Here is a 24,356-nt window from a genome sequence, read left to right as displayed (position 1 = left end):
GAAGGAAGGAAGGAAGGAAGGAAGGAAGGAAGGAAGGAAGGAAGGAAATTGTATGCTTTGATCTACATTCAATCTCCATCAATTCTTTCTCTGGAGCCAGATAGAATTTTTCATCATGAGGCTTTGGGGATTGTCTTGGATCATTGGAGTGCTGAGAACAGCTAAGTTATTCACACCTCTTCATCATACACAATTGCTGTTACTGTGTACAGTATTCTCCTGATTCTGTTCACTTCACTTAGTATAAGTTCATGTAAGTTTTTTCCAGGTTCTTTGAAAGCATCAGCCTTGTCATGTCTCATACCACAATAACATTCACCACAATCATATACCACAACTTCTTCAGTCATTCTGATCGGAGATGGAAATCTCCTCATTCTCCAATACTTTTTTTTTTTTTTTGCTTTTGGAGGGCAATTGGCGTTAAGTAACTTGCCCAAGGTTACACGGCTAGTTTTTTTGTGTGGGTGTTAAGTGTCTGAAGCCGGAACCGAACTCGGGTCCTCCTGTACCCTGGGGCTGGTGCTTTACTCACTGCACCACCTAGCCGCTAGTCTCCAATTCTTACCCATCATTAAAAAGAGCTGCTATAAATATTTTTATGCAAATAGGTCCTTTACCCCTTTTAGTCTTTTTGGGATACAGATCTAGTGGTGGGACTGCTGGATGTGCACAGTTTTACAGCCCTTTGGACAGAATTTCAAATTTCTCTCCAGAATGTTTGGATCAGACCACAACTCTAACAACAATGTATCAGTACCCCGCTTTTCCCATATCCTCATCAAAATCTATCATTTCCCTTTTCTGTTTTATTAGCCAATCTGACAGGTGCGTGTTGGTACCTCAGAGTTGATTTAATTTGCATTTCTCTAAATCAACAGTGATTTACAAAAACTTTTTGTATGATTAAGCAGCTTTGATTTCTTTGTCTGAAAGCTGTCTAGCCATATTCTTTGACCATTTGTCAGTTGGGGAATTCCTGGTGTTCTTATAAATGTGATCCAGTTCTCTAAATACTTGAGAAATTAAGGCTTTTCAGAGATAACTGCTGTAAATACCCTACTCCACAATTTTCTGCTTTCCTTCTAATTTTGGATGCATTGGTTTTCTTGCTCCAAACCCTTTACATTTAATGTAATCATTCTAATCCATTTTACATTTGGTGATGCTCTCTATATCTTGTCCAGTCCTAAAATCTTCCCTTTTCTGTAAGTGTGACATGTATTTATTCCATGCTTTCCTAATTTGCTTATGGAATCACTCTTTATGTGGAAATCATGTACCCATTTTGACCTTATCTTGCTATAACGTGTGAGATTTTAGTCTATACTTGGTTTCTGCACTATTTTCCACCTTTCTTGGCAGTTTTTGTCAAATAATAAAATGCTGCCTCAGAGGTTTCATTTTGGAGTTTTCTGAACCCTAAATTACTATTTTCGTTTATTATAATGTATCAGGTATCTTATCTATTCTGGTGATCCACCACTGTATTTCTTAGTCAATGCCAGATTGTTTTTGATTATCACCACTCTAAAATACAGTTTGAGGATTGGTTCAGCTAGACCACCTTCCTTTATATATTTTTCATCAATTCCCTTGATATTCTTGACTTTTTGTTGTTCCAGATTAATTTTGGTATTTTTTTCTAGCACTTTAAAGCAATTTTCTTTATAATTTCACTGTCATGGTACTGAATAAGTAAGTTAATTTAGGGAAAATGGTCATTTTCATTATATTAGCTTGGTCTTACCATGAGCAATTAATGTTTTTCCAATCGTTTAGATCTGACTTTATTTTTGTGAGAAGTGTTTGTTAATTATTTTCATATAGTTCCTGGCTTTGTCCTGGCAGGTAATCTGAAAAGTATTTTATATTGACTACTGTTATTTTAAATAGAATATCTCTGTCTCTTGCTTTTGAACGTCATTGGTAACATATAGAAATACAGATGCTTTCTGTGGGTTTACATTATGTCCTACAACTTTCCTATAGTTGTTAATTAATCTGACTACACTTTTAGCTGGTTCTGTAGGATTTACTAAGTACACCATCATATCATTTGCAAATCAGCTTCACCATGATAGCTAAGATTTATATAGCACTTTAAGGGTTCTTAGAAGGGAGGGAGAGGAGCAGGTGGGTAGAGAGGAGTGAATGGGGCATCAGGGTCTAATAAAGACTAGTTATGAAGACATGTGACCTCTCTGGACTCAGAAAGAAAGGAGGTGACAGAGGACTAGGTGGGGAGCAGGAGGAACAGATTAAAAAAACAGATTAAAAAGGAGGGAAGGAAAGAGGCCTTACTTTGGAGGTGGGAGATGGTTCCCCTCACCAATGCAATTCTGAGGACATGGAGATAGCTAGATAGGGAGATGAGGACCTTAAAAGGATGAAGCCTGGGAGTTTGGTGCTGGAAAAGATTACACGTCTTGGGAGGAGGGTAGACTTGGAACCCTTGGGGTTTTCTGACACATGAAATCATGGGAAAGCAAGAATACAGGGAGGAAAATTCCAGGTCAAAGTATAAAAAAAATCAAGAAGAGAGGGTATAGACCAGTAGTGGGGGATTACCCCTACCATGGAGGAGGGTGCTCCCTGACACATGAAATAACTGGCATTGTTCTGGGAGGGAGGCACCAAGGGAAGAGAGCTTCTATGGGGTAAGTCCTACAAGTCACTCCACCTAGACTGGAGAGCCATTAGAACAGATTCCTTAGAAGCTTGAGTTTCAGGAAGAGTACAGACAAAAGAAAGAAACAATACCATTGGAGGGGTTATGAATCAGAGAATGAGGGCCTAGAGTAAAGAGAAAGAGAAGATGGATACTAAATAGAATGAAATAAATTCTTTATGAAAAAGGTTTCAAAATGAAATTTTAAGATGTAATGGAAAGAATGAGCCAAACAGGAGCAGAATTAGGGGAAATATAATTGGCTGAGAAGAAAAAAAGGGGAAAAAGAAATAAAGAATGAGATAAAAATGAAAGAGAAAGGAGGACTAATAAACAAAACTCTGTAGGGAAAGGGGTAACAAAAAACGGAAGAAAGGAAGTGAAAACAGGGTCACCTTGAAAATATACCAAAGGAAAGTAACTGAAAGAACATTACACTGTGCTTACAGCAGAGAAGGGGGAAAAACCTTAATTTGAAAAATCCTCTCAATTTTAGATACAGGTGGAAGAAAACATAAAGCTAAGTCATAATTATAAATGTGAATGGATTAAACAATCCAATAAAATGAAAAAGAATGACAGATTAAATGAGAAAACAAAGCCCTACAATGTGTTGTGCAGAAGAAATACATGAAAAAACCCCAAGATATACACAAATTAAAACTGAGAGGATGAAAGAATTTACTAAGCAATAAGTGAATACAAAAAGCAGAAATTACCAATATTCTACCAGACAAAGCAAGAATATTCAAAACTTTAAAAAATAAACAAGGAAATTACGTTATGCTGAAAGGAACCATAGCTAAAATTATTAGTAATAGGGGCAGCTAGGTGGAGCAGTGAATAAAGCACCAGCCCTGGAGTCAGGAGGATCTGAGTTCAATTCCGGCCTCAGACACTTGACACAATTACTAGCCTTGTGACTTTGGGAAAGTCACTTAACCCCAATTACCCTCCAAAAAAAAGCAAAAAAAAATATTAGTAATAAACTGACAAGTAACAAATGCCTTAGCTTCCAAACACCTAAAGTAAACACCTGAGCTTTAAGAAGACACAGACTGTAGCACAATAGTAACAGGCAATTTTACTGTAACTCTTATCAATTTTGGATAAGTCTCCAAACAGATAAATGCAAGAAAAAATACGGAATTCAACAAGTTTCTGGAGCAACTAAATTTAAAAGACATGATATTTTCTGAACAGGAGTGAAAAAGATTGTTTCTCTGTACTACATGCAACTTTTAAAAAGTTGACCACGTACCAGGGCACAGAGGTAACTAAAAACAAATGTGAACTACAAGAAGTAGTTAATACATCTTATAGAGACTTTAATGCGATAAAAACTGCGATTGAGTCAGGAATTAAAAGCAAAGGATGCAGCCCCAAATGGAAACTTGACGATGAAATCTTAAATAATGAATCAAGAGGACTTGTCATACAAACAATTGGTAAGCATGTAGTTGTTATTAACTATATATAACAAACTCAAATAATTATGAATAACTAATATATCCATAAAATAATATGATAATGATGATCCAATAAGCCAGAATTTCTGAGATTTAGCTAGAGCAGTCATGAAAGAGAAAATCAGATATTTTATTAATAAAAAGAAAAAGAAAGGATCAACCACCTGAATATGCATTTTATAAATGTAAAAAATCAACAAAGAAACCTAAAATAATCACATAAAAAGGAATATTAAAAATTTGAGGGCAAATAGATAAATTGGAAAGAAAGAAGTTTCCTGTTTTGCTATAGGTGAACTCAGGGACCTTGGAGGTCCCTTTTGACATTGAGACTGCATGATTCTGGAACTGAGACATCTATTTAATCTGCCATTTGAGGAGAGATGGAGGAAGAGAGCCCTGACAGACATAGAGGAGTACTTGAGATGATCTGTGCCACCACCACTTCTGTCTCAAGAAACACGCAGGGGTTTGTTTGTTTTTACTGGACCTGTGATTTCATTGATGAATCAAGTTAGTGGGTAAAGAAATACACTCTGAACGCAAATCATCACCTTCTCTGCAGTACTTATTCTTAGAGACTTGCCTGGAGCCCTGATAAGTTAAGGGACACGCCCAGAGTCACAGGCTTTGCCTCATTTGTAGGAGACCTATGTTATACACTGAAGCAAGCCCTGTGCCCACTGCCCACTACTTTGGGGGAAAATCCCCTCTTTTTTCTGTATTTAGCAAGACCGAAGTTTGCTATTTTTAAAAAGTTGCCAAACCACTGTTCAGCATCTCGTTTGAATTCAGAGAAATTCATTTTTCCCCAAGTAAACAATTTTAATACATACCTGGTCAAAATGTTAGGAAACCAGAGGAACTCATAACGTTCTGTCTTTCTTGTTTTTTTCTTCCTTTTTCATGTCAGTTATTTCCCTACACGGTAAAGGAGGGGACTTTTTACTGTTCATCTTCCTCATCTTCTCTGATGCAGGTGTATAGAAGGTCATTTCTCCCAAGCATGCTGTTTGCACAGTCAACGTTTGGGTTCCACTCTCTTAGGTAGAGTTTATGGGAAATTTCTTATCTCCAGAGAGGAGCCTCTATAACATGCTTGGCATTCCAATGTGTTCTTCTTGCCAGCCAAGGATGTTACCATTGATCTAATTGTGCCTTGATACAGATTCCCACCCGTCCATGCCTTCCCATGCTGGGAGACTTCTCTGGGCCCTCCCACAAGTATGCCACAGAGAGCCACGAACCTTTCCCTCCCCCATGGCCAGTCCAGATTATCCTCCTCTCACCGGTCTCCTAATGACATCTTTGATTCCTGTTCCTCAGAGCGTCCCCTTGGCTCTGTTGTTCAAATCGTTCACACCCACCGTGTGCCTTCCCACTGCCTGCTGGTGTCATTCATCACCAGTTCTCTGATGATTGGTGTTCCACATCTCACTGCCATACACTTTCTAGTAGATCACCAGCATTAGAAAGAAGGGTGTCTGTTTTGGGGAGAGGCTTATAGTCACCAAAGGAGCTTTGCAGCCTTTTGAAGGCAACCCAGCATGGGCTCCTCCTCCGGCTGGTTTCTTGGTTCAGCACACTAATCATGGGCACTCTCTGTTCCAGTGGATTAGATCACGCTTGGAAAACAGCAAAAATATTTCACCAAAGGGAAAGTTTGAAATATGGAAAAGAGTAGCATAGAGGAGATGCCTGGGGTCCGTGAAGAACAAGGGAAAGATGTTTGTGAGTTAAAGGGGGTGAAATACACTACAACCATCACATAGGACAAGCTCTACAGGATGAATCTGAATTGTTTTTAAGTAGCAGGAAAGGCATCTTCAGAATGATGAATGATTGCACCTGGCATTGGGGTAGAGTGAGGGGAAAACTGCCCGAATGCTGCACTGAGACTTAGGAAATGTGAAGAGACCCAGAGGAAGACTGACAACCGGGTGGCACAATGGGTAGAATGCAAGACCTGTTATCAGGAAGCCCTGAGTTCAAATTGAACCTCAAATACCTACTAGTTGTATGACTCTGGATAAGTCAGTTATCCTCAGTCTGCCTCAGGGTCCTCCTTGGTGACATGGGGTAATAATGGCACCTATCTCAAAGGGTTATTGTGAGGATCAAATGAGATACTTGTCACCTTCTTTGCAAACCTTTAGACATCATATAAATGCTAACTAACTTCATCACCCTTATCACTCCACCTCACTGGGTAGATTCTTCAAGGAACATCTATGTTACAAAATCTGTGGGACCGCCAAGGTCACGGAATCCACCTGTAGCAAAACAGGAAACTTTCTTTCCAGTTTATCTATTTCCCCTCAATTGTTAATATTTCCTTCTTGCACGTATTTCAGTTTTTTCATTGATTTTCTACATTTCTAACATTCACCTTCAGGTTTTTGATCCTCTTTTTCTATTTCATTCCTCCCTGGAAGCATAATGACAACTTTAGGAGGCCTTGATATAGATTTCCATTATCACTTAAGAAAGTTCTGGGGGCTGTTCTTGGCCTGAGTTTTCTTCTCTGAAATGTGACTCAGATGAGTGTCCAGAGGAGGGGAGCCAGGATGGGGAAGCACATCATGCTTCTGCCACGTGAAGATCCCTTGAAAAAGCTGGGGATGTTTCATTTGGAGAAGAGAAGATTTGGGGGGGGGGGGCAGGACATGAGCCGCACCTTCAAGGACCTGCAGGGCTGACATGTGGAAGAGAGGAATCATTTCTCTGCATGGCCCCAGAGACAGAACGAGGAGCCCAGGCAGAGGTCGCAGAGAGGCAGGCTTGTGTTCTATGTAAAGGACAACCTCATAATGGTTAGAGCTGGCTGAAGGAGGAATGAGCTGTGCCAAGATCTAGTAGCACTGTCACTAGAGGTTTTTAGGCAGAAGCTGGATAAGTGTTGGGGGGAGGGGCTAAAGGGAGGAATACTGGTGAGTGAATTCCTCAAATTCAGGTAGAGTTAGATGGCCTCTGAACGTTTTCTAACTCATTATTGTTATTTCAGTCATATCTGACTCTTCATGACCCCATTGGGAGTTTTCTTAGCAGGGATATTGGAGTGATTTTCCATTTCTTTTTGCAGCTTTCATTTCACAGATGAAGAAACTGAGGTAAACATGGATAAGTGACTTGTTCAGGGTCACATAGCTAGTAAGTGTGTGAAGCCGGATTTGAACTCAGCAGGAAAAATCTTTCTGCTCCAGGACTGGCCCTCTCTCAGCTGTGACACCTGCCTCTAAGCTTCTACAATTTTGTGAATCACTGCTAGGAGATTGCAGCTCAGTCTGTGCATTTCTATCACCTAGTTAACTGTGTCTATCTGAGGCAAATTTTTTTGGGCGTGCCTGTAAGCATCAATATGCCTCGTGTGTTATACAGAACCTACCTTACAAAGGACGTAGAGAGGATTCTTGTACGCAGGATAGGAAAGTGGACCAAATCCAACATAGTGTAATGGGTCTGTGCTTCAGTCGGCTCCATCTCCACAGCAGATTTCAAAGCCTTTAGGGAGAAGAGCCAAGAATAGAGTCAGTCTGGAGGTTTGGGTATGGAAGAACAGAAGGAAGGAGCAGGAAGGATTGACTTAGAGAGAGATTCCAGACAGGTACTGGGACTGAATGAAAGCTCATTGGCTATGACCCCAAAGCCTTGTTAAGCCTTTCCTTACACAAGTGACAAGCTGTATAACATCATCCTGGTGAGCCATGCCTGTGACCATGGGACAAGTAGATTACCATTGGGAACCTTCAGATCATGCAAGATCAGCAGAGACAACAGCCTGTGCCTATGTCTGTCACTACAGCATGAGGAGTGTGCACCTTGGCCCCACATATGCTCCCAGGGTGCTCTTTCATGGAAATGCTCACATCTGCCTTAGACATAAGCATAGATCTCCATGGAACATCAAGGTATTTTGAGAAAACTTTAATGACAATACATCATAGGCACTATCTGAATCAGATGGCTAAATGTTTCTCAGAACTTAGTGGACTCTAACATATGATCTAACAATCATATAATCTAACAATTGACAGAAAGGAAAATATCAGCTTTAGCAATGGCTCTGGAGGCAGAAAACCTGGGTTCAAATCTTGACATTGTTACTCTTGGTATAGGCTAAACAAAGCTCTTAACCAGAGTTTTATCATTTGGGAACTGGGGCAGATGAGCTAGAAAGCCTCTGGGGTCCCTTCCAGCTACAATTCTATGAATGTATGGTCCCTGAGTATGTCCTGATCACACATATTCCCTCTCTGGGATCCTCTCCATGTATATGTAGCAAAGCAGAGGGAATGCTGACTCTGGAGTCAGAATACCAGGGTTCAGATCTCTATATTAACACCAGTGTGAATGTGTGCAAGTGACTTAAAACCTTTCTGGATATCAGTTTCCTAATCTGTAAAATGACAGGGTGGATTAGGTGGCCTATAGAGTCACTTATGTAGGGATTTATTATTGTACAACCTTATTTTCCATACACATGTCCACTCTACATATTAACATTATATATTACAGTTAAAAGAGTTCGCTAAGAGTATGGAGAAAATATGGATACTTCCATATTATTTTATTTCGTTAAATGCTTTGCTTGTGTTTGCCAACTGAACAATAAATGCAGCCATACCAGTGGGGGCTCATGAGCTAAGGCTTTGAGAGGATGTAGCTGCACAGAGAACATCATGTTTCTGTAGTATTTTCCCCTCTTTCTTGCAGCTAGACTGAAACCTGAGGCTTTAGCTTGGACAGAAGACATTTTTCTCTCACCTGCTGCACTAATTTAGTCACATAGAAATTAAATTGTAGGATGCATGGGTGGTCCCCCCTGGTACCCTTATATGACTTAGGGAAATTCCCCCAGGAGCTACATATAAATGAAGAAAATGAGACCTGAGAGATTAAGGGACTTGCCCATGATTACCCAGCCAGGATGTGGCTGAGGAAGAATTCAAAGTCTTGTCTCCTGACTGAAAAATCTAGTGCTCCATCCACATGGCCTTCAGCGGGGCCTTCTGTACCTACCTTGTGCTCCTGTAAGTTACTAGAGCACAGATCATTAAATTCATTTCAAACAAGTTTCATTAAAACTCTGTCTCAACTTGCCATGTGTGAGTAGGTGATCCTTGGTAGCCTCAGTCACAGTCAAGGCTGCTCTGGGGCCAGAGCATTTTGCTAAATGGGTCACAAATAAAACCTCATTTAATATTCATTTATATTTCTCTCATCAACTGTTTTACATTGTCTCCTTACGGAATGGCAGGACAAGGGTCAATCCACTGAGCAAAGACACAAATGAGGAGGAAAATAGAGAAAGCGCAGACAAGAAGGAATATGGAGAATTGTGTTTGAGACGGGAGGATGGAGGGCAGAGGGCTACAGGGCTCCTCTTCAACCACAGGGAAGGAGATAGACTCCTCCTCCCTGTGCCTCCCCCATGGCTCCTCACACCTTCCCGTAGTGCAGGCCTCTTTCCCCACTCTGGTGTCTCCCTCTAACACAGGGAGGATGCCCCATATATTGATGTCTTCAAACAGGCAAGTTTACGATGGCCTGAAGTGACCCTTAATCATTGTCTTATACTTGTTCTATATGGAATAAAGCATCCACCACAGTACCTTCCCTACTCCCTTGCCCCCTGAGACTTGGAGAAGGATCATCAGAGGTTGAACTTTCTTCTTGGCAGGCCCCTGGCCACTGGGCTTGACTTGAAAAGCCACCATTGCCCACATCTCAGAACTGGCTCCTCCTTCCCCTCTCACCTCTACAGTAAGTGTCTTCTCCTTTACTCCATTGATTTTTGCAGCTTTTTTGAGCACCTTTAAGGCGTCATCATATTTGTGGTGGACAACCAGCCAAGCAGGTGACTCTGGCAACCACCTAATTGAATAGAGCAGGACGGATGTAATTAATTCTCCATTATTTCTTGTTCAAAATCACACCTTTTGCGTATAGCAGAGCAGGGTTCTTTAAAAAAATTCTACAATTATTTACTTTACGTTCTATAACCTGCAAAAGAAAATTCAAATATAAAAGCTTTCACCTCTAGTTATGCCACACAACTCTGACGAGATGGCCAGAGTTACTCATCAGTTGGAGCCCTTCTTCATTTTTCCCTTTAAAGGAGTCAGGACAGGTATTTGCTTATGGTTCAAATGTGTCCTCCTAAAAGCTCAGGAAAAAAACTTCAAAAATTGTTCATAGATTAGACAGCATTTAAATGACCCTTGAGGCTCTAATTTGGAGGAAATATCCTCTGTCCCATGAAAGTAATCATCTCAGGTGCACCATTCAACAAGAATTCCATTTTTGTATCAGTGATGCAAATGCAGAGAGGAGAATTACATCATGTGGATAGGTCTTAAATCATTGACCAGGAAACAGATATTTCCATATGCCCTGAGTGAAGCTGTTCTGATCTTTTCTATTAGAAATGTTTTGTTTCCTCGATTTTCTGGCTTTCCCCTGAAGCCTCTCAATTCTCTTATTACTCTAGTAAAAGAAAAAAATAAACAAGGATGCTGAGTCTACCATGACTTTGTCACAATTACAAGGTTAAAACCAGTCCCTCCTGAATTTATCTAACATTTCCTCCCCATAGTCTTTCTTAGAAAGATTAAGGAAATGTTCAATAATCCCCCTGAATTTTGTAAATGCAAATTTCTTTTTAGACCATCTATCAAGAGAATGAGAGCAGAGAACTCTCCCTTGAATTGTGAGATCATTAGTGCTCAGGAAGAACCATTTTAAGAATTCTCTAAGAAACTTTGATTCTTTGGAGATTTAGAAGTCCCCTTTGAGATGAGACAGATTGAAAAAGCTTAGAAAGAAAATGATTCTAATTTCTGGATTGTTGATACAAGAGCAGAGATCATTACAATAACTTCATACAAATTTCAAAAGAACTGTTTTCTAAATGATCACTCCGATTCCTGAATTCATAAACAATTACATAATCATACAGTAAGACTTTCCTTATCTTGCTTCAAAGGAAACTGTGCTTTATTGAATTAATATCTATTACTATATTTGCTCCATTACTAACTGTTCCTCAGATGATAGGAAGTCCTCTCCTTCAGAGAAGACCTGAAGGCTCCAACACTCGGATCAAAGGCACTGCTTTAAGTTCTGACATCAAATGATTTTTAGACTGGAAAGCCAAGTCCAAGTTTCGGACTTAATTCCCGTACAGATGCAGAGAAATAAGGGAGAGTGTATTAAAAGTAAACCATTTTCAAACCTCCAGTGCTGCTCTTTGTAGGATCTGCCCAAAGTCCCGAGATTTCTTTTTGAAATGCTGGGCTTTCTTCACTCTTTGATTCTGCCCATTTCCCCATAGCCTCCACTTCCAGCATCAAAATCTTTTAGATCCTCATCTTGGACCGGGCCCCAGATCTTCCCTCTCTGCCCTCTTAGGAACCTCTATCCTCATCTATGCATATAATCCCAGTAAGTTCCATTAAAGCATTTCATGGCATTTTTGACATCTGCCCTGCAGTAGAATTCAACAATCCACCTACTTTCTTCACATGCATGATGATTTCCTTTCTGTCACCCCTCCTTCCAAACATTTCACAAATGTTTTCCTTAGTTGAGTAAAAGGAGAGGGTCTCAGTGTCCAACGTGCAACATTTCTTCAATAGCTTCTCTTGATATCATTACCCTAGAAGTGCTGGTGAGGTATTGGTGCAGGTGAATATAGGAGTCGCTGTCCAGCACACTCAGGAGCTCACTTGACACTGAGAGTGCCAGGAGGTGGGTGGCGTTAAGTGGACCCACAGTAAAGGTTCTAAACCAGATCTTCTGACTCCAGCAATGCCCACTTTCTCGAATTAAGTCTTTGAAAGATAGAGATAAGGATTGAACCTTTGATTTCACTGGAATAGGGATCTCCCAGGAAGTGAAAATCTCTCTGCCACCGCAATTTTGTCATGGTGGTTTTCCTAGCGTTTTGAGAAGTACAGTGACTTGCCCAGAATCATGCCAACAAGCTCCATTAGAGGCAGGACCAGCTTCTGGTTAAAGGCAGGGTCACCTTGCATGTATACTTTATATATGTGCCTGTTATTTCCTCTGATAGTGTTGGCTCTTTGATGGCTGGGTCTCTTAATTTTTGTGTTTGTGTTCCTAGCCTAACAGAGTGTCTAGGGCATCTACAAATGTGGTAAAAGTGATAAGAGAACCACTGAGAAGGTGGAGAAGGAGGCTGCTGAGATGAGAAAGGGTGTGGCTCTTGGATGAGCTGAGGGCTGAACACAAGTGTGGTAACACTATTGATATCTCCCTGTGGAAATCTGAGGTCAGTAAGTGCTGGGGGACCATTGCTGATGCTCGGGGATGCAGAGACTTTATCAAGAACATGATGATAGGCACATCTCAGGTGGACCGGGCTTCCCTGCTTGTTGATACTAGTGATTTTGAAGCTGGCATCTCTTTATGGATGAGTGGACAGACTCTTTAGCATGCCTTCTGGCCTGCACACTGGTAGGAAACAACTGACTGTTGGTGTCAACAAAATGGACTCTTACCAAACCCCGCTCCAGCTGGAAGGGATATGATGAAATTATCAAGGAAGGCAGTGCCTATAATAAGAAAACTGGGTGCAACCCTTACACAACAGATTTTGTGCCAATTTCCATTTGGAATGGTTTAAGGAATGGAAAGTCACTTGCAAGGATGGGAATGCGAATGGAATTGTACTGCTTGAAGCTTGGGATTGCCTCCTGTCACCAACTTGTCCAACTGACAATACCCTGTGTCTACACCTCCAATGCATCTACAAGATCGGTGATATCGGTGCTGTGCCCATTGGCTGAGTGGACACTCTTGTTCTAAAACCACTTTCGCCCCAGTCACTATTCCAACTGAAGCAAAGTCTGTTTAAAAGCGCCATGAAGATTTCAGTGAGGCTCTGCCTGGGGATGACATTGGTTTCAATGTCAATAATGTGTCTGTCAGAGATGTCCGCCATGGTACTGTGGCTGGTGAGAGGAAGAAGGACCCACCTATGGAAACAGTCGAGTTCACTGCGCCGTTCCTTAATCTGAACAACACGCTCCTGTTACTGATTGTCCCACTCCTCATGCTGATTCATGCTCTTTCTGTAAGAAGCTGGAAGATGGCCCTAAATCCCTGAAATCCAGGGACATGGCTCCAGGCAGCTTCTCTGCTTATCCTCCTCTGGGTCACCTGGCTGTTCCTGATATGAGGCAGACTACTGCAGCTGGCGAGATCAAGGCAGGTGACAAAGAGGCTGCTGGAGCTGGCAAGTTCACAAAATCTGCCCAGAAGGCTAGAGGGATATTCTGTACAATGCCTGTCTCCCCAGTCTTAATCAGTGATGGGAGAAGGGAATCAGAACTGTTTGTCTCAATTGGAGATTTTCCGTTAATAGGAAAGACTGGTTAATGATTAGAGAACATTGTAAAAGCTTCAGGAGGAAAGGAAAGGTTTTGCGGAGCATTTATTTCATGGTTGCTTAAGTTATTAGTTTTAAAAGTCATTAATTTTTGGAAATTATCAAAATTCTGAGGCAGAATTTTGAGGCCATTAAAACAGTTTAATGTCAAAAGAATAGAAACTTATTGATTGATGGATCTATTGGTCCTCAAAGGATGGTGCAATTTTGGATTGCGAAGAAGAAATAATTATGATAGTAAAAACAAAAGGCAATTATCAAACTGATTTTTAAAAAGTGGAGACAAGACCTTTATTCCATGTTCCCCTGAGAATTGCAGCTCTCCTCTCACTCCTTCATCCCCTCAAGTGTTTGCTCTACCTCACCCTTTTTTTTGTCTCTATACATTAAAAAGCCAGAATCTTCTCAATCCTCCTGCTTCCTGCCACCACTGTAGTGCCCATGAATATGTATTTTTCAACAGCTTCCACAGTAGAAATGGAACTGGTTTTCAAAAGTCTGCCTAAAGAAAGTTCTCTCTGTACTCACTATGTGACAAAAACTGCTGGGAAAAATTGGAAAATAATATGGCAGAAACTGCTCATAGACCAATATCTTACACCATATACCAAAATAAAGTCTAAATGGTGTGCGATCTGGGTATAAAAGCTGATACTGTAACCAATCTGGGAGAGCAAGGAATGGTTTCACTGTCAGATTTATGAAGAAGGGAAGATTTTGTGACAAAATAAGAATTACAAAGCTTTATGAAATACTAAATGTATAATTTTGATTAAATTAAATTTAATTTATTTTTGTACAAATTAAGGCAATGGAAGCAAGATTAGGAGTAAAGTGGAAAATTGTGAAAGAATTTTTACAACCAGTGTCTCTGATAAAGGCCTCATTTCTAAAATATACACAGAACTGGGTCAAATCTATGAGAATACAGGTCATTCCCCAATTGATAAATGGTCAAAGGATATGAACAGGCAGTTTTCAGAAGAAGGAATTAAAGATATCTACAAGCATATGAAATACTCTAAATCACTATTGATTGGAGAAATGCAAATCAAAACAACTCTGAGGTACCACATCTTACAGGTCAGACTGGCTAAGATGACAAACAGGAAAATCATAAATGCTGGAGAGGATGTGGAAAATTGGAACACTAATGCATTGTTGGCAGAGCTGTGAAATGATCCAACCATTCTGGAGAGCAATCTGGAACTATGCCCAAAGGGCTATTAAAAAAAGTGCATACCCTTTGACCCAGCAATATCACTTTTAGGACTGTATCCCAAAGAGATCATAGTAGTGGGAAAAGAACAGCTATGTACAAAAATAATTTTAGCAGCTCTTTTTGTGGTGGCAAACATTTGGAAATCAAGAGGACGTCCATCAATTGGAGAATGGCTAAAAAAATTGTGATATGTGAATATAATGGAATACTATTGTGCTATGTGAAAAGAGGAGCAGACAGACTTCATAATAACCTGGAGAGACTTATATAAACTGATGCTGAGTGAGGAGAGCAGATCAAAGAGAACGTTGTACACAATTACAGACACATCGTATGTGTGATGACTAACTTTGATAGACTGGACTCCTCTCAGTAATGCAAGGTTAGAAGACAACTACAAAAGAGTCATGATGGAAAGGGATGTCCACATCCAGAGAAGGAGCTACAAAGTCTGAATGCAGACTGAAGCCAACTACTGCTTTCTCTCTTTTGTGTTTTGTCCCTTCTTCCTCAATGTTTACTACATTGGTTATAGTTCTTCTTTACAACTTGACTAATGTTTAATGTTCAGGTATTTGTAGAACCTACATTTGGTTGAATGCCTCCATGGGAGAAGAGAGAAGGGGAGAAAATTTGAAACTCAGGGGATTGTGGAACTGAATGTTGTAAGGTATAAGTAAATAAACACATTTTTTAAAAAAGAATGTTCTCTATGAAACCAGGCCTTACATATTTAATATTGCTTTTCTCCACAGGAAGTTATACAGAATATGGACTGGCATAATGTCTTTTTAATTTTTTTTGCATTTTGGAGGGGGAGGAAGGCGCAGGGCAGTTGTGGTTAAGTTACTTTCCCAAGGTTACACAGCGAGTAAGTGTTAAGTGTCTGAGGCCAGACTTGAACTCAGGAAGAAGAGTCTTCCTGACTCCAGGTTCAGTGCTCTATGCACTGCAGCAGCTAGGCTCCACTCCCGACCCCCTCCCGCCAGAGGTAGAAGGGATCCTAAGGGTCACTTAGTCTGACCCATTCATTTCAGAGAGGAAGCGACTGGGGTATGGGGAGGGAAAATGTTTTGCCAAGATTACTCATCTAATAAGGGTCAAAGGCAGGATTTGAACACATGACTTCTGATTCAAAATTTAGGAATTTTTTCTGTCTCACCTCTTGTCTCTTGGTACACACTTCTTGGTACTTTGGGGAAAGTCTGTTCATCACTAATAACTGTCATGTTATTTGTTTTACTTTGAACCTCAAGATAATTTGATGAAGATACCTAGATTCAAGTCTCTCTCATCCACTCATGGGTTTTAACTCCTGACTGGCACTCAAGGCCCTGATGGGAAACATTCCCATTCTCTTAAGAGATTTCAAACATCTTGAAATAAGCTTGTAATATAAAAAAGTTTTATATTTCACCCTCCTTCTTCAGCCCATGCAGAGAGAGAACATCAGCGCTGAGGGCACTTACCAAGAGGCCAGGAAGAAGATGAAGGAGGGAGCAGACACTGCCAACTGGAGTCTGCGCCAGTCCTGGATGCCATAGGCCAGAACCCCAAGAAACTGATGCCCCAGACTTGGGCACAGAGATAATATGACTACTATTTGGGGCCTGTGCTTGCTGGTTGTCCATTCCATGACTGAAAGAAATGCCAACAGAGGATTAAACTCAGACACAGGTGAGATCTCAAGGAACATAAGAAAATATTGAAGAATCCCCACAGAGAAGACTTACCAAGCATCCCACTGCTAAGTAACATTCCTGCTATTGAAAACCCAAGCAGGAAGCGCAGACAGCAGTAAACTGGGAATGTCGGGGCAAAGGCAGCCCCGGTGCTGGAGACAGCCAGCAGGAGGTAACTCAGAGGCAGCATCTGTTTTCTCCCAAACCTGAATCACAGGAGACCTGATGGCTGTGACCTCAGGGCAGAGACACAGTGTCATCTCCCACCCAGCAGCCCTCATTGAGCCGTCCCTCCTCCCTGGAATGCCTCCTTCCCCATATCCTCCTTCTCGCTTCCCTGGCCTCCTTAAGTCTCAGCTAAAGTCCCACCTTAGGGAGAAGCCTTCCTCAGTCTTTAATGCCAGGGCAGCGCCCTCCTCCAGAGCCTGTCCCTGGTTTATAGTGCGTGTTTCTTGAATGTGCAGAGTTGTTTGCATGTTGTCTCCCCCACTGAATGTGAGCTCCTTGAGGCCAGGGTCTCTGTTTTGTTTCCTATCCCCGGCTCTGAGCCCAGTTCCTGGCACATGCTAAGTGTTTCAGAAATGCTTGTGGACTGACTGTGGACTGTCTGACCTTTTCCCCATGTTCAGCCCATCACCAGCCTGATTTTCTTATTGGGTCCTTTCCAGTCTTAGTCCCACCTCCACCCACAGCCCCAAATCTCAACCTGAGTCTTTGCCCTATTGTTGTGTACTTTTCGAATAACATGGACATCAGAAGAAAGTGCTGGGTTTGAATTCTGCTTTGGTTTTTGTTTTGTGACCTTGGGCAAGTCTCTATGCTTCCCTGGGCCTTGGCTTCATCATTCGTGAGATGACTGGGGTGGAGCAAATGATCTATAGTTTCATCTTCTAATTTTAGCTCTGTGGCCCTCAGCTGCCTGGTTTTCAGGAACTTTTGTGTCCAGGTGAAACTGACCTGTCTGAGAGATAGCCCCATATGGGATAGCCCACCAGAATCCCAGCAAAGAATATTGACTGAGACAAGGACTTCAGTGTCCGGGAGTCACACACCAGGTCCCACTGAAAGAGAATTTGAGAGCATCAGATCTGAAAGTGGGGAAAGACAATTTGGGCTCAGGACTGTTGCTGCCAAAGGGGTAATAGAGGCTATGATGGGAAAGAGACTCTGGCTCAGATTTTGTGCCCTGCTATTATAAGAAGACACTGCTTCCATTGTACAATCATACAAGTGTACATCATACATTGTACAGTCAAGCGTGGGACATCAATTTCAAGCTCCTTTTGACCCTGACCTTCCTGGTGCAGACATCCTTATCTTTCCCCTTCTGGTGTATACACCCTGCCCCTCCAATCCTGCTTTCCATAGAAGTCTATTGTACCCATAGACCAACATGTTTCATATTCCGTATGAGATTGCTGAAGCCCTGGGGCCTTTTTTCCACATAAGTGATCCTGTGCTTTAAATTTTTAAAAGTGTTTCTTCAGAGAGTATAAAACAGAAGAAGCACATTTAAAAGGGAATAAATTAAGATCGACAGATCTATAGCCTCAATGCAGAAATTCTCTTGCTTGCCTAATGCTTGGTGATATTAACAACACAGAAATCTAAAGACCAGAAAGCAGATGAACCCCATCTATACATTTATTTATAAAAGTGATATTCATATTGAAATAGTTTCTAGTTTCTAAGGTAAACATTTCTTTTTTTAAAAATCTCCCTAGAATATGAAAAATAATTTTTACATTTGTTTTCTTTAACTTTAAGTTCCAAATTCTTTCTGTGCCTCCATATCACCTGCATCCTCCCCACACTGAGAAAGAAAGGAATTTTATGTAGGTTATTCATGTATAATATTCATTTATTAATCATATTTTTACAAAACATAAATCTAAAAATCAAGAAAAATAAAGTTTAGAAAGGGCATTTGGACCTGTGTTCCTGTTCCACCAGTTCTTTCTCTTCGCTAGACAGTGTTTTTCATGATAAATCCTTTAGAGTTGTCTTGGATTTTTGTATTGCTGGGAATAGTGGAGTCATTCAGTCGACCATCTTACAATATGGCTGTTACAATGTACAAGGTTTTCCTGGTTGTGCTCCTTTCACTTTGCACCATTGCATGTAAGTCTTTCCGGGTTGTGCTGAGGGTATCCTGCTCATCATGTCTGACAGCATAAGAGTATTCCATCGCAATCATATACCACAACTATTTTAGCCACAGCCCAATTGATAGATATGCCTCAATTTCCAATCCCTTGTCACCAGAGAGGGCCTGCTATAAATATTTTTCTACACTTGGGCCTTTTCCTTCTTGCTTTTGTCCTTTTGTAATACAGAACTAGTGGTGTTATTATTTCATCAAAGGGTAGGCATAGTGTTCTAGCCCTTTGGCATAGTTGCAAATTATTTACATAATGGTTGGATGAGTTCACCACTCCATCCACAGTGTCTGTATTTTCCCACACCTCTCCGACATTTCTCATTTTCCTTTTCTACCATATTAGCCCATCTGATAGGGGTGAGATGGTACCTCCGAAGTCTTTCAATTGGCATTTCTCTCACTAGTAGTGATTGAGAGCATTTTTTCATATGGTTATCGATAGCTTTGATTACTTCATCTGGAAACTGACTGTTCACAGCTTTTGTCCATTCATCAGTTTGGGAATGGCTCTTATTTTTCTAAATTTGACTCAGTTCACTATATATTTAGGGAATACGGCCTTTATCACAGAAACTTGCTTCAAATTTTTTCACAGTTAAGTTTGCTAACTGTAGCTCCCTCTATCCTATTCACCCCCTGTTTATTCGATGCTCTCCCTCCTTTCATCCTAGCCCTCCTGGAAAGTGTCTAACATCCAATTGCTGCCTACTTCAACATGTGCATGTTATTCCTTCTTTGAGCCAATTCCGACAAGAGTAAGGTTCAAGGGTTCCTTGCCACCTCCATCATCCCTCCACTGTAAAAGCTCTTCCTTCCTCTTGTATGGGAGATAAATTACTCCATTCTACCTCTCCCTTTCCTTTTCTCCCAGTGCATTTTTCTTTCTAACACCTTAATTTTATTATGTAGATATCAGATATGTAGACATACAGCTCACACCTGTTCCCTCTCTATGTATACACTCCTTCTAACTGCTCTAAAAATAAGAAAGTTCTTATGTTGCAAATATCATATTCCCACGTTGGAATGTAAACTGTTTGACATAATTGTGCCTCATGATTTCCCTTTTCTGTCTTCATTTTTATTTATCATTTGAGTCTTGTATTTGAAAGTAAAATTTTCTACTGATCTCTGTTCTTTTCATCAGGAATGCTTGAAAGTCCTGTATTTCATCAAATATCTATTTTTCAACTTGAATGATTTTGCTCATTTTTGCTAGATGTGTGATTCTTTCTTGCATTCCTATCTCCTTCAGCCTCCAGATTGTCACATTCCAGGCCCTATGATCCTTCCATGTAGCATTTGCTAAATCTTGAGCTGTCCTGACAGTGTGAGCCTGTGCTTTAGCATAAAGAAAATACTCAGAATAACACTTTCTTCATTGGTGATTTATATTTTGCAGAAGGACCAAATCGATACATGCCACACTGATTTTTTTTCCTAAGGGAGCTCTGAGCAGGTTATATGGCTGAGGAGAGAAATCTAATTCTGTCATTCACCAAGGGAATCAAGTTCCAAATAAGTGATACCTTTTCAAAAGTAAAATGAAACCTTTGTGGGACTGGAAAGGGGCAGCAGGAAGAACCTCTTACCTCAGACACAATGGAAGAAGTGAAGAAGCTTTGATCATAAACCCAGCCATCCATACAGGGCTCAATCTCCAGTTGGCTCAGGTTTAGTCCTGTGAGATTTGGATCCAAGGACTGCCACTGTGTCCAGGAGAATCGGCGACACCTCTCTGCTTTTCCATTGGAATCCAGGGGAATGGAAAGTTTTAGAAGGGAACTAAAATTAAGATTCCCACTGACATTGAACAAAGCAGAAGTGTTGTCAAGGAAGTGAACCCAGCACCGGTGCTCAGGGACAAAGGCAGTGAAGTTCTCTAGCAGCAAATGGATGCCAATAAATACTACAGGGAGAATAAAAAAAAAGACCTGAAGAATCTGGAATCTGCCCATATCTCCAATTTCAGGTAGGAGATCTTCAAAGGCCATCAGAACTGGAATGCTGGCCCCAAGAAGGTACTAGAGAGATACTGAATGAAGAAAGTGGTCATTTGACTGCCAGAAGACACAGGATGCATTTTTATACTGTGAGGACACCTCCCCCAGAACCTTCCTTTTCATGCTGATAGAATAGCCTAGGCATGCAGTATTCTCAGGTCTGTGTGCAGTTGAAGATACTAAAATATTTGAGATCATTCATGAAGAAAAACTGGTACAGGGTTAAGTGTCTAGCTGGAAGGATTCATCAGCACCAAGCTTGGGGTCTTAAATACCCATTCAACGGGAGCACCTATGCCCAGAGGATCCTAGGAGAGCTTCAGCCTGTACATGGGGTCCAAGATAATGACAGGGAGACTCAGAAATAGAGCTCCAGATATTTCCAGGAAAAAGAAGTGTTTCCATGGTAAATCAGACACAGAGCTGTGCCATTTTTTTGTGCTAAGTATGAAAAAAAAGATAAATTCACAGATTTCATTGACTGATAATCACCTTCAGATTGATAATGGGTCGCTTTGACATGGCTGAGTTATTTGAAAAGAAAGTGGAATGTGCTGCAGGACACACTGACTGATTCATGGATGTTCAGCTACAGGGGCAATGAGAAGCTGTGTGGTGGCAATAAGGCTGGGCAGGGTGTCAGGGTAGGCTGTGATTGTGTTCCCCCTCTGAGTTCCCAAACACAGGTGAATTCCAAAATACAACCTTGATCCCACAAAACTAGATCCCAATTCCCTGCTTTCTATAGAGTCATAGGGAACAGGGGAATTTTGGGTTGAGAATGTGACTTAGGGTTTCAGTTACTTAGTTTAGTTGCACTCTTTTCCTACGTCCTGATCAGGGATCTTTCATCCCCATATTTTATTTCCTTTTTGAATAATTTTTCTCCAATTACATGTAAAAATCATTCCTATGATTTCTGCCATATTATGATATCTCTGAATAGACAGGCATGTTGAGGGGCAGTTGTGGAAAGATCTCTCCTTCCCTTGGGATTTCCCTCAGGCTGGGTCTCCCTCTCTGAGATGCCCTTAGGGTCAGTGATTTCTTCCTGGGCTCACTTGAACTCACACACTCTGGGGCTTCTCCTTCAGTCAATGAACTTGGCTGCACCTCAGAAAGGAATGGCTTAATCTACAGTGAGTTTAGTGCCTGCTCCTTGGCCCCTTTGATAGCATTAGGTCCTGGTTTTTCAAAGACCAGATGCCCTGCACTTAGGAGGCTGGCTCTGTCTCCTTACATCATCACCTCTGAGTCCTTTTTTTGTTTTCTAAACGTTAGATGTTTGTGTATAATCCTCTGACATCACGGAGTTTTGTTACTGGTTCCTTCCTTGGGTTTTGTCTATGTGAAGTTATGAGGATTTCTCCTCTCGGTCTTCTTCCTTTTAGCTACTTATGAGACCCAGCTTGGTGGATAGTCCTCAGCCACTTCCTCCTTACACATCCTATTTAACTTAAAGATCTTTTGATAGACTTTCCAGATGTGTTTGTAGAATTCTTCCTTAATTGTGAGTTAGTCAATAAACATTTTAAAATACCTGGCAGAGTGCTAAACACTTGAGATGCAAAAGGAGGCAAGAGACAGTCCGTGTCCTCAAGGGACTCACAATGACAGAGATGACAAGCAAACAAGTATGTGCAAACAAGGTATGCGCAGGATACATAGTAAAGAATTAAAAGAGAATGGAATCAAAAGAGATTGGACTCCTACCCTGGTCAGGGATCTTTCATCCCCATATTTTATTTCCTTTTGGAATGACTTTTATCCAATTACATGTACAATTTTTAAAACGTTTTTTGAAATTTTTGTTCCAAATTCTCTCCTTCCCTCTTTTTTCTCCCCCTTCCCTCAAAAAGCAAGCAATCTGGTTTAGGTAACATCTGTGCAATCATGAAAATATTGCTCATGCTGCTAAAGAAATCACCAAAAAAACCACACACAGAAAAGAAAGGAAGTGAAAAACAGCATGCTTTAAGCTGCATTCAGAGTGCATCAGTTCTTTCTTTGGAGCTGGATAGCATTTCTCATCATGAGTTTTTGGTCATTGTATTTCTGAAAATAACTGCGTCATTAAAAAGTTAGTCATCATACAATACTTTTTTTTTGCTTTTTGGAGGGCAATTGGGATTAAACGACTTGCCCAAGGTCACACGGCTACTTTTTGCGTTAAATGTCTGAGGCCAGATCCGAACTCATGTCCTCCTGACTCCAGGGCGGGTGCTCTACTCACTGCACCACCTAGCCGCCCCCTGTGATCATACAATATTGCTGTTACTATGTACAATGTTCTCCTGTTTCTGCTCAGTTCACTCTGCATCAGTTCATGTAAGTCTGTCCAGTTTTTTAACCATCTTGCTTGTCATTTGTTATAGTGCAATAGAATTCCATCAGAATCTTACGCCACAACCTGTTCATCTATTTCAGAATGGATAGGAATCCTCTCTCTTTCTAATTCTCTGCCATCACAAAAAGTGCTGCTATAAATAGTTTTGAAATGTAGGTCTTTTCATTTTTAAAAAAATCTCTTTGAGTAACAGAACTAATTGTGGTATAGCCCTTTCCTTATGGTTTCAATAATTCTCCAGAATGATTGGAGCAGTTCACTCTTCCACCAAGAGTGTCAATTAGTGTCCCAATTTCCCCATATTGACACTTATGAAGTTTGGATAGTTCCTACAAATCATTTTAAAATATCAGGTATTTTTGTTGTCAATATTCACTTCCATGAGATTTTGAGTAACAAATTTTCTCCCTTTCCTTCCTCTCACTCACCCCAAGATGGCATACAATCCGTTACAATCCCTACATTTACATTCATATTAAACACATTTTTACATTAATCATGCTGTGAAGAAGAATTTGAACCAATGGGAGAAACCACGAGAAAGAAGAAATAAACAACAACAAAAAAAGAAAACATACGGTATGCTTCGATCTACATTCAGACTCCGTAGTTCTTTTTCTCGATGTGGATAGCATTTTCCACCATGAACCTTTTGGATTTGTCTTAGATCCTTGCATTGCTGAGAAGAGCTAAGTCTACTAAACTGGGTCATAGCACAAAGAGACTGTTACTGTGTCCACTCTTCTCCTGTCTCTGCTTAGTTCATTCACCGTCAGTTCACATAGGTCTTTCCAGGTTTTTCTGAAGTCTGCCTGCTCATCATTTCTTATGAAACAATAGTATTCCATAATATTCGTATGCCACAACTTGTTCAGTCATTCCACAATTGATGGGGCATCCTCTCAGTTTCCAAGTCTTGACCACAACAAAAAGAGCTACTATAAAGATTTTTGTACATGTCGATTCTTTTCACGTTTTTATGACCTCTTTGGGATAGGGACCTAGAAGTGGTACTACAAATCATTTTAAGGAAAGCTCCATTCATTCCAATTTTGTCTAGTGTCTTGAAACAGGACTGGATGCTGCATCTTCTCAAATACTTTTTCTAGATCTATTGAGATAATCACAGGATTTCTGTTGGATTTGCTATAGATTGCTATGCTAATATTGAACCAGTCTTGCATTTCTGGTATAATTTCCACCTGGTCATAGAGTTTGACCTTTGTGATATATTGCTGTGTTCTTCTTGCTAGCATTTTATTTAAGATTTTGGCATTGGTATTCATTAGGGGAATTGGTCTCTAGCTTTCTAGTGAATCTCTGTCCAAGGATTTCTGTCCCACAAGAAGCTGGAGGCTACAAAGACCATCACCCACCAAGCACAGCAAT

At 40.7% G+C, this 24,356-nt stretch overlaps 1 protein-coding gene across 1 annotated transcript in view; it reads right to left on the bottom strand.

The window, feature by feature from the left end:
• LOC138144774 (solute carrier family 22 member 11-like) overlaps positions 1-20,681 on the bottom strand; it is a 27,864-nt gene extending 7,183 nt beyond the window's left edge. Inside the window, exons 1-6 of the mRNA XM_069066185.1 lie at positions 20,210-20,681; positions 17,414-17,517; positions 16,508-16,662; positions 16,244-16,412; positions 9,897-10,014; positions 7,526-7,641 (exon numbers count right to left, since the gene is read on the bottom strand). Coding sequence (XP_068922286.1) covers positions 7,526-7,641; positions 9,897-10,014; positions 16,244-16,412; positions 16,508-16,662; positions 17,414-17,517; positions 20,210-20,611 — 1,064 coding nt within the window. The 5' untranslated portion in view covers positions 20,612-20,681. The remainder of the gene's footprint in view (positions 1-7,525; positions 7,642-9,896; positions 10,015-16,243; positions 16,413-16,507; positions 16,663-17,413; positions 17,518-20,209) is intronic.
• Positions 20,682-24,356: the final 3,675 nt, after the last annotated feature.

This window comes from Petaurus breviceps, unplaced genomic scaffold (assembly GCF_028583685.1).
Source record: "Petaurus breviceps papuanus isolate PSGF00001 unplaced genomic scaffold, PetGlider_PUasm1.0 90721, whole genome shotgun sequence".
NCBI lineage: Eukaryota > Metazoa > Chordata > Mammalia > Diprotodontia > Petauridae > Petaurus > Petaurus breviceps.
This window is presented reverse-complemented; position numbering and strand designations above follow the sequence as displayed.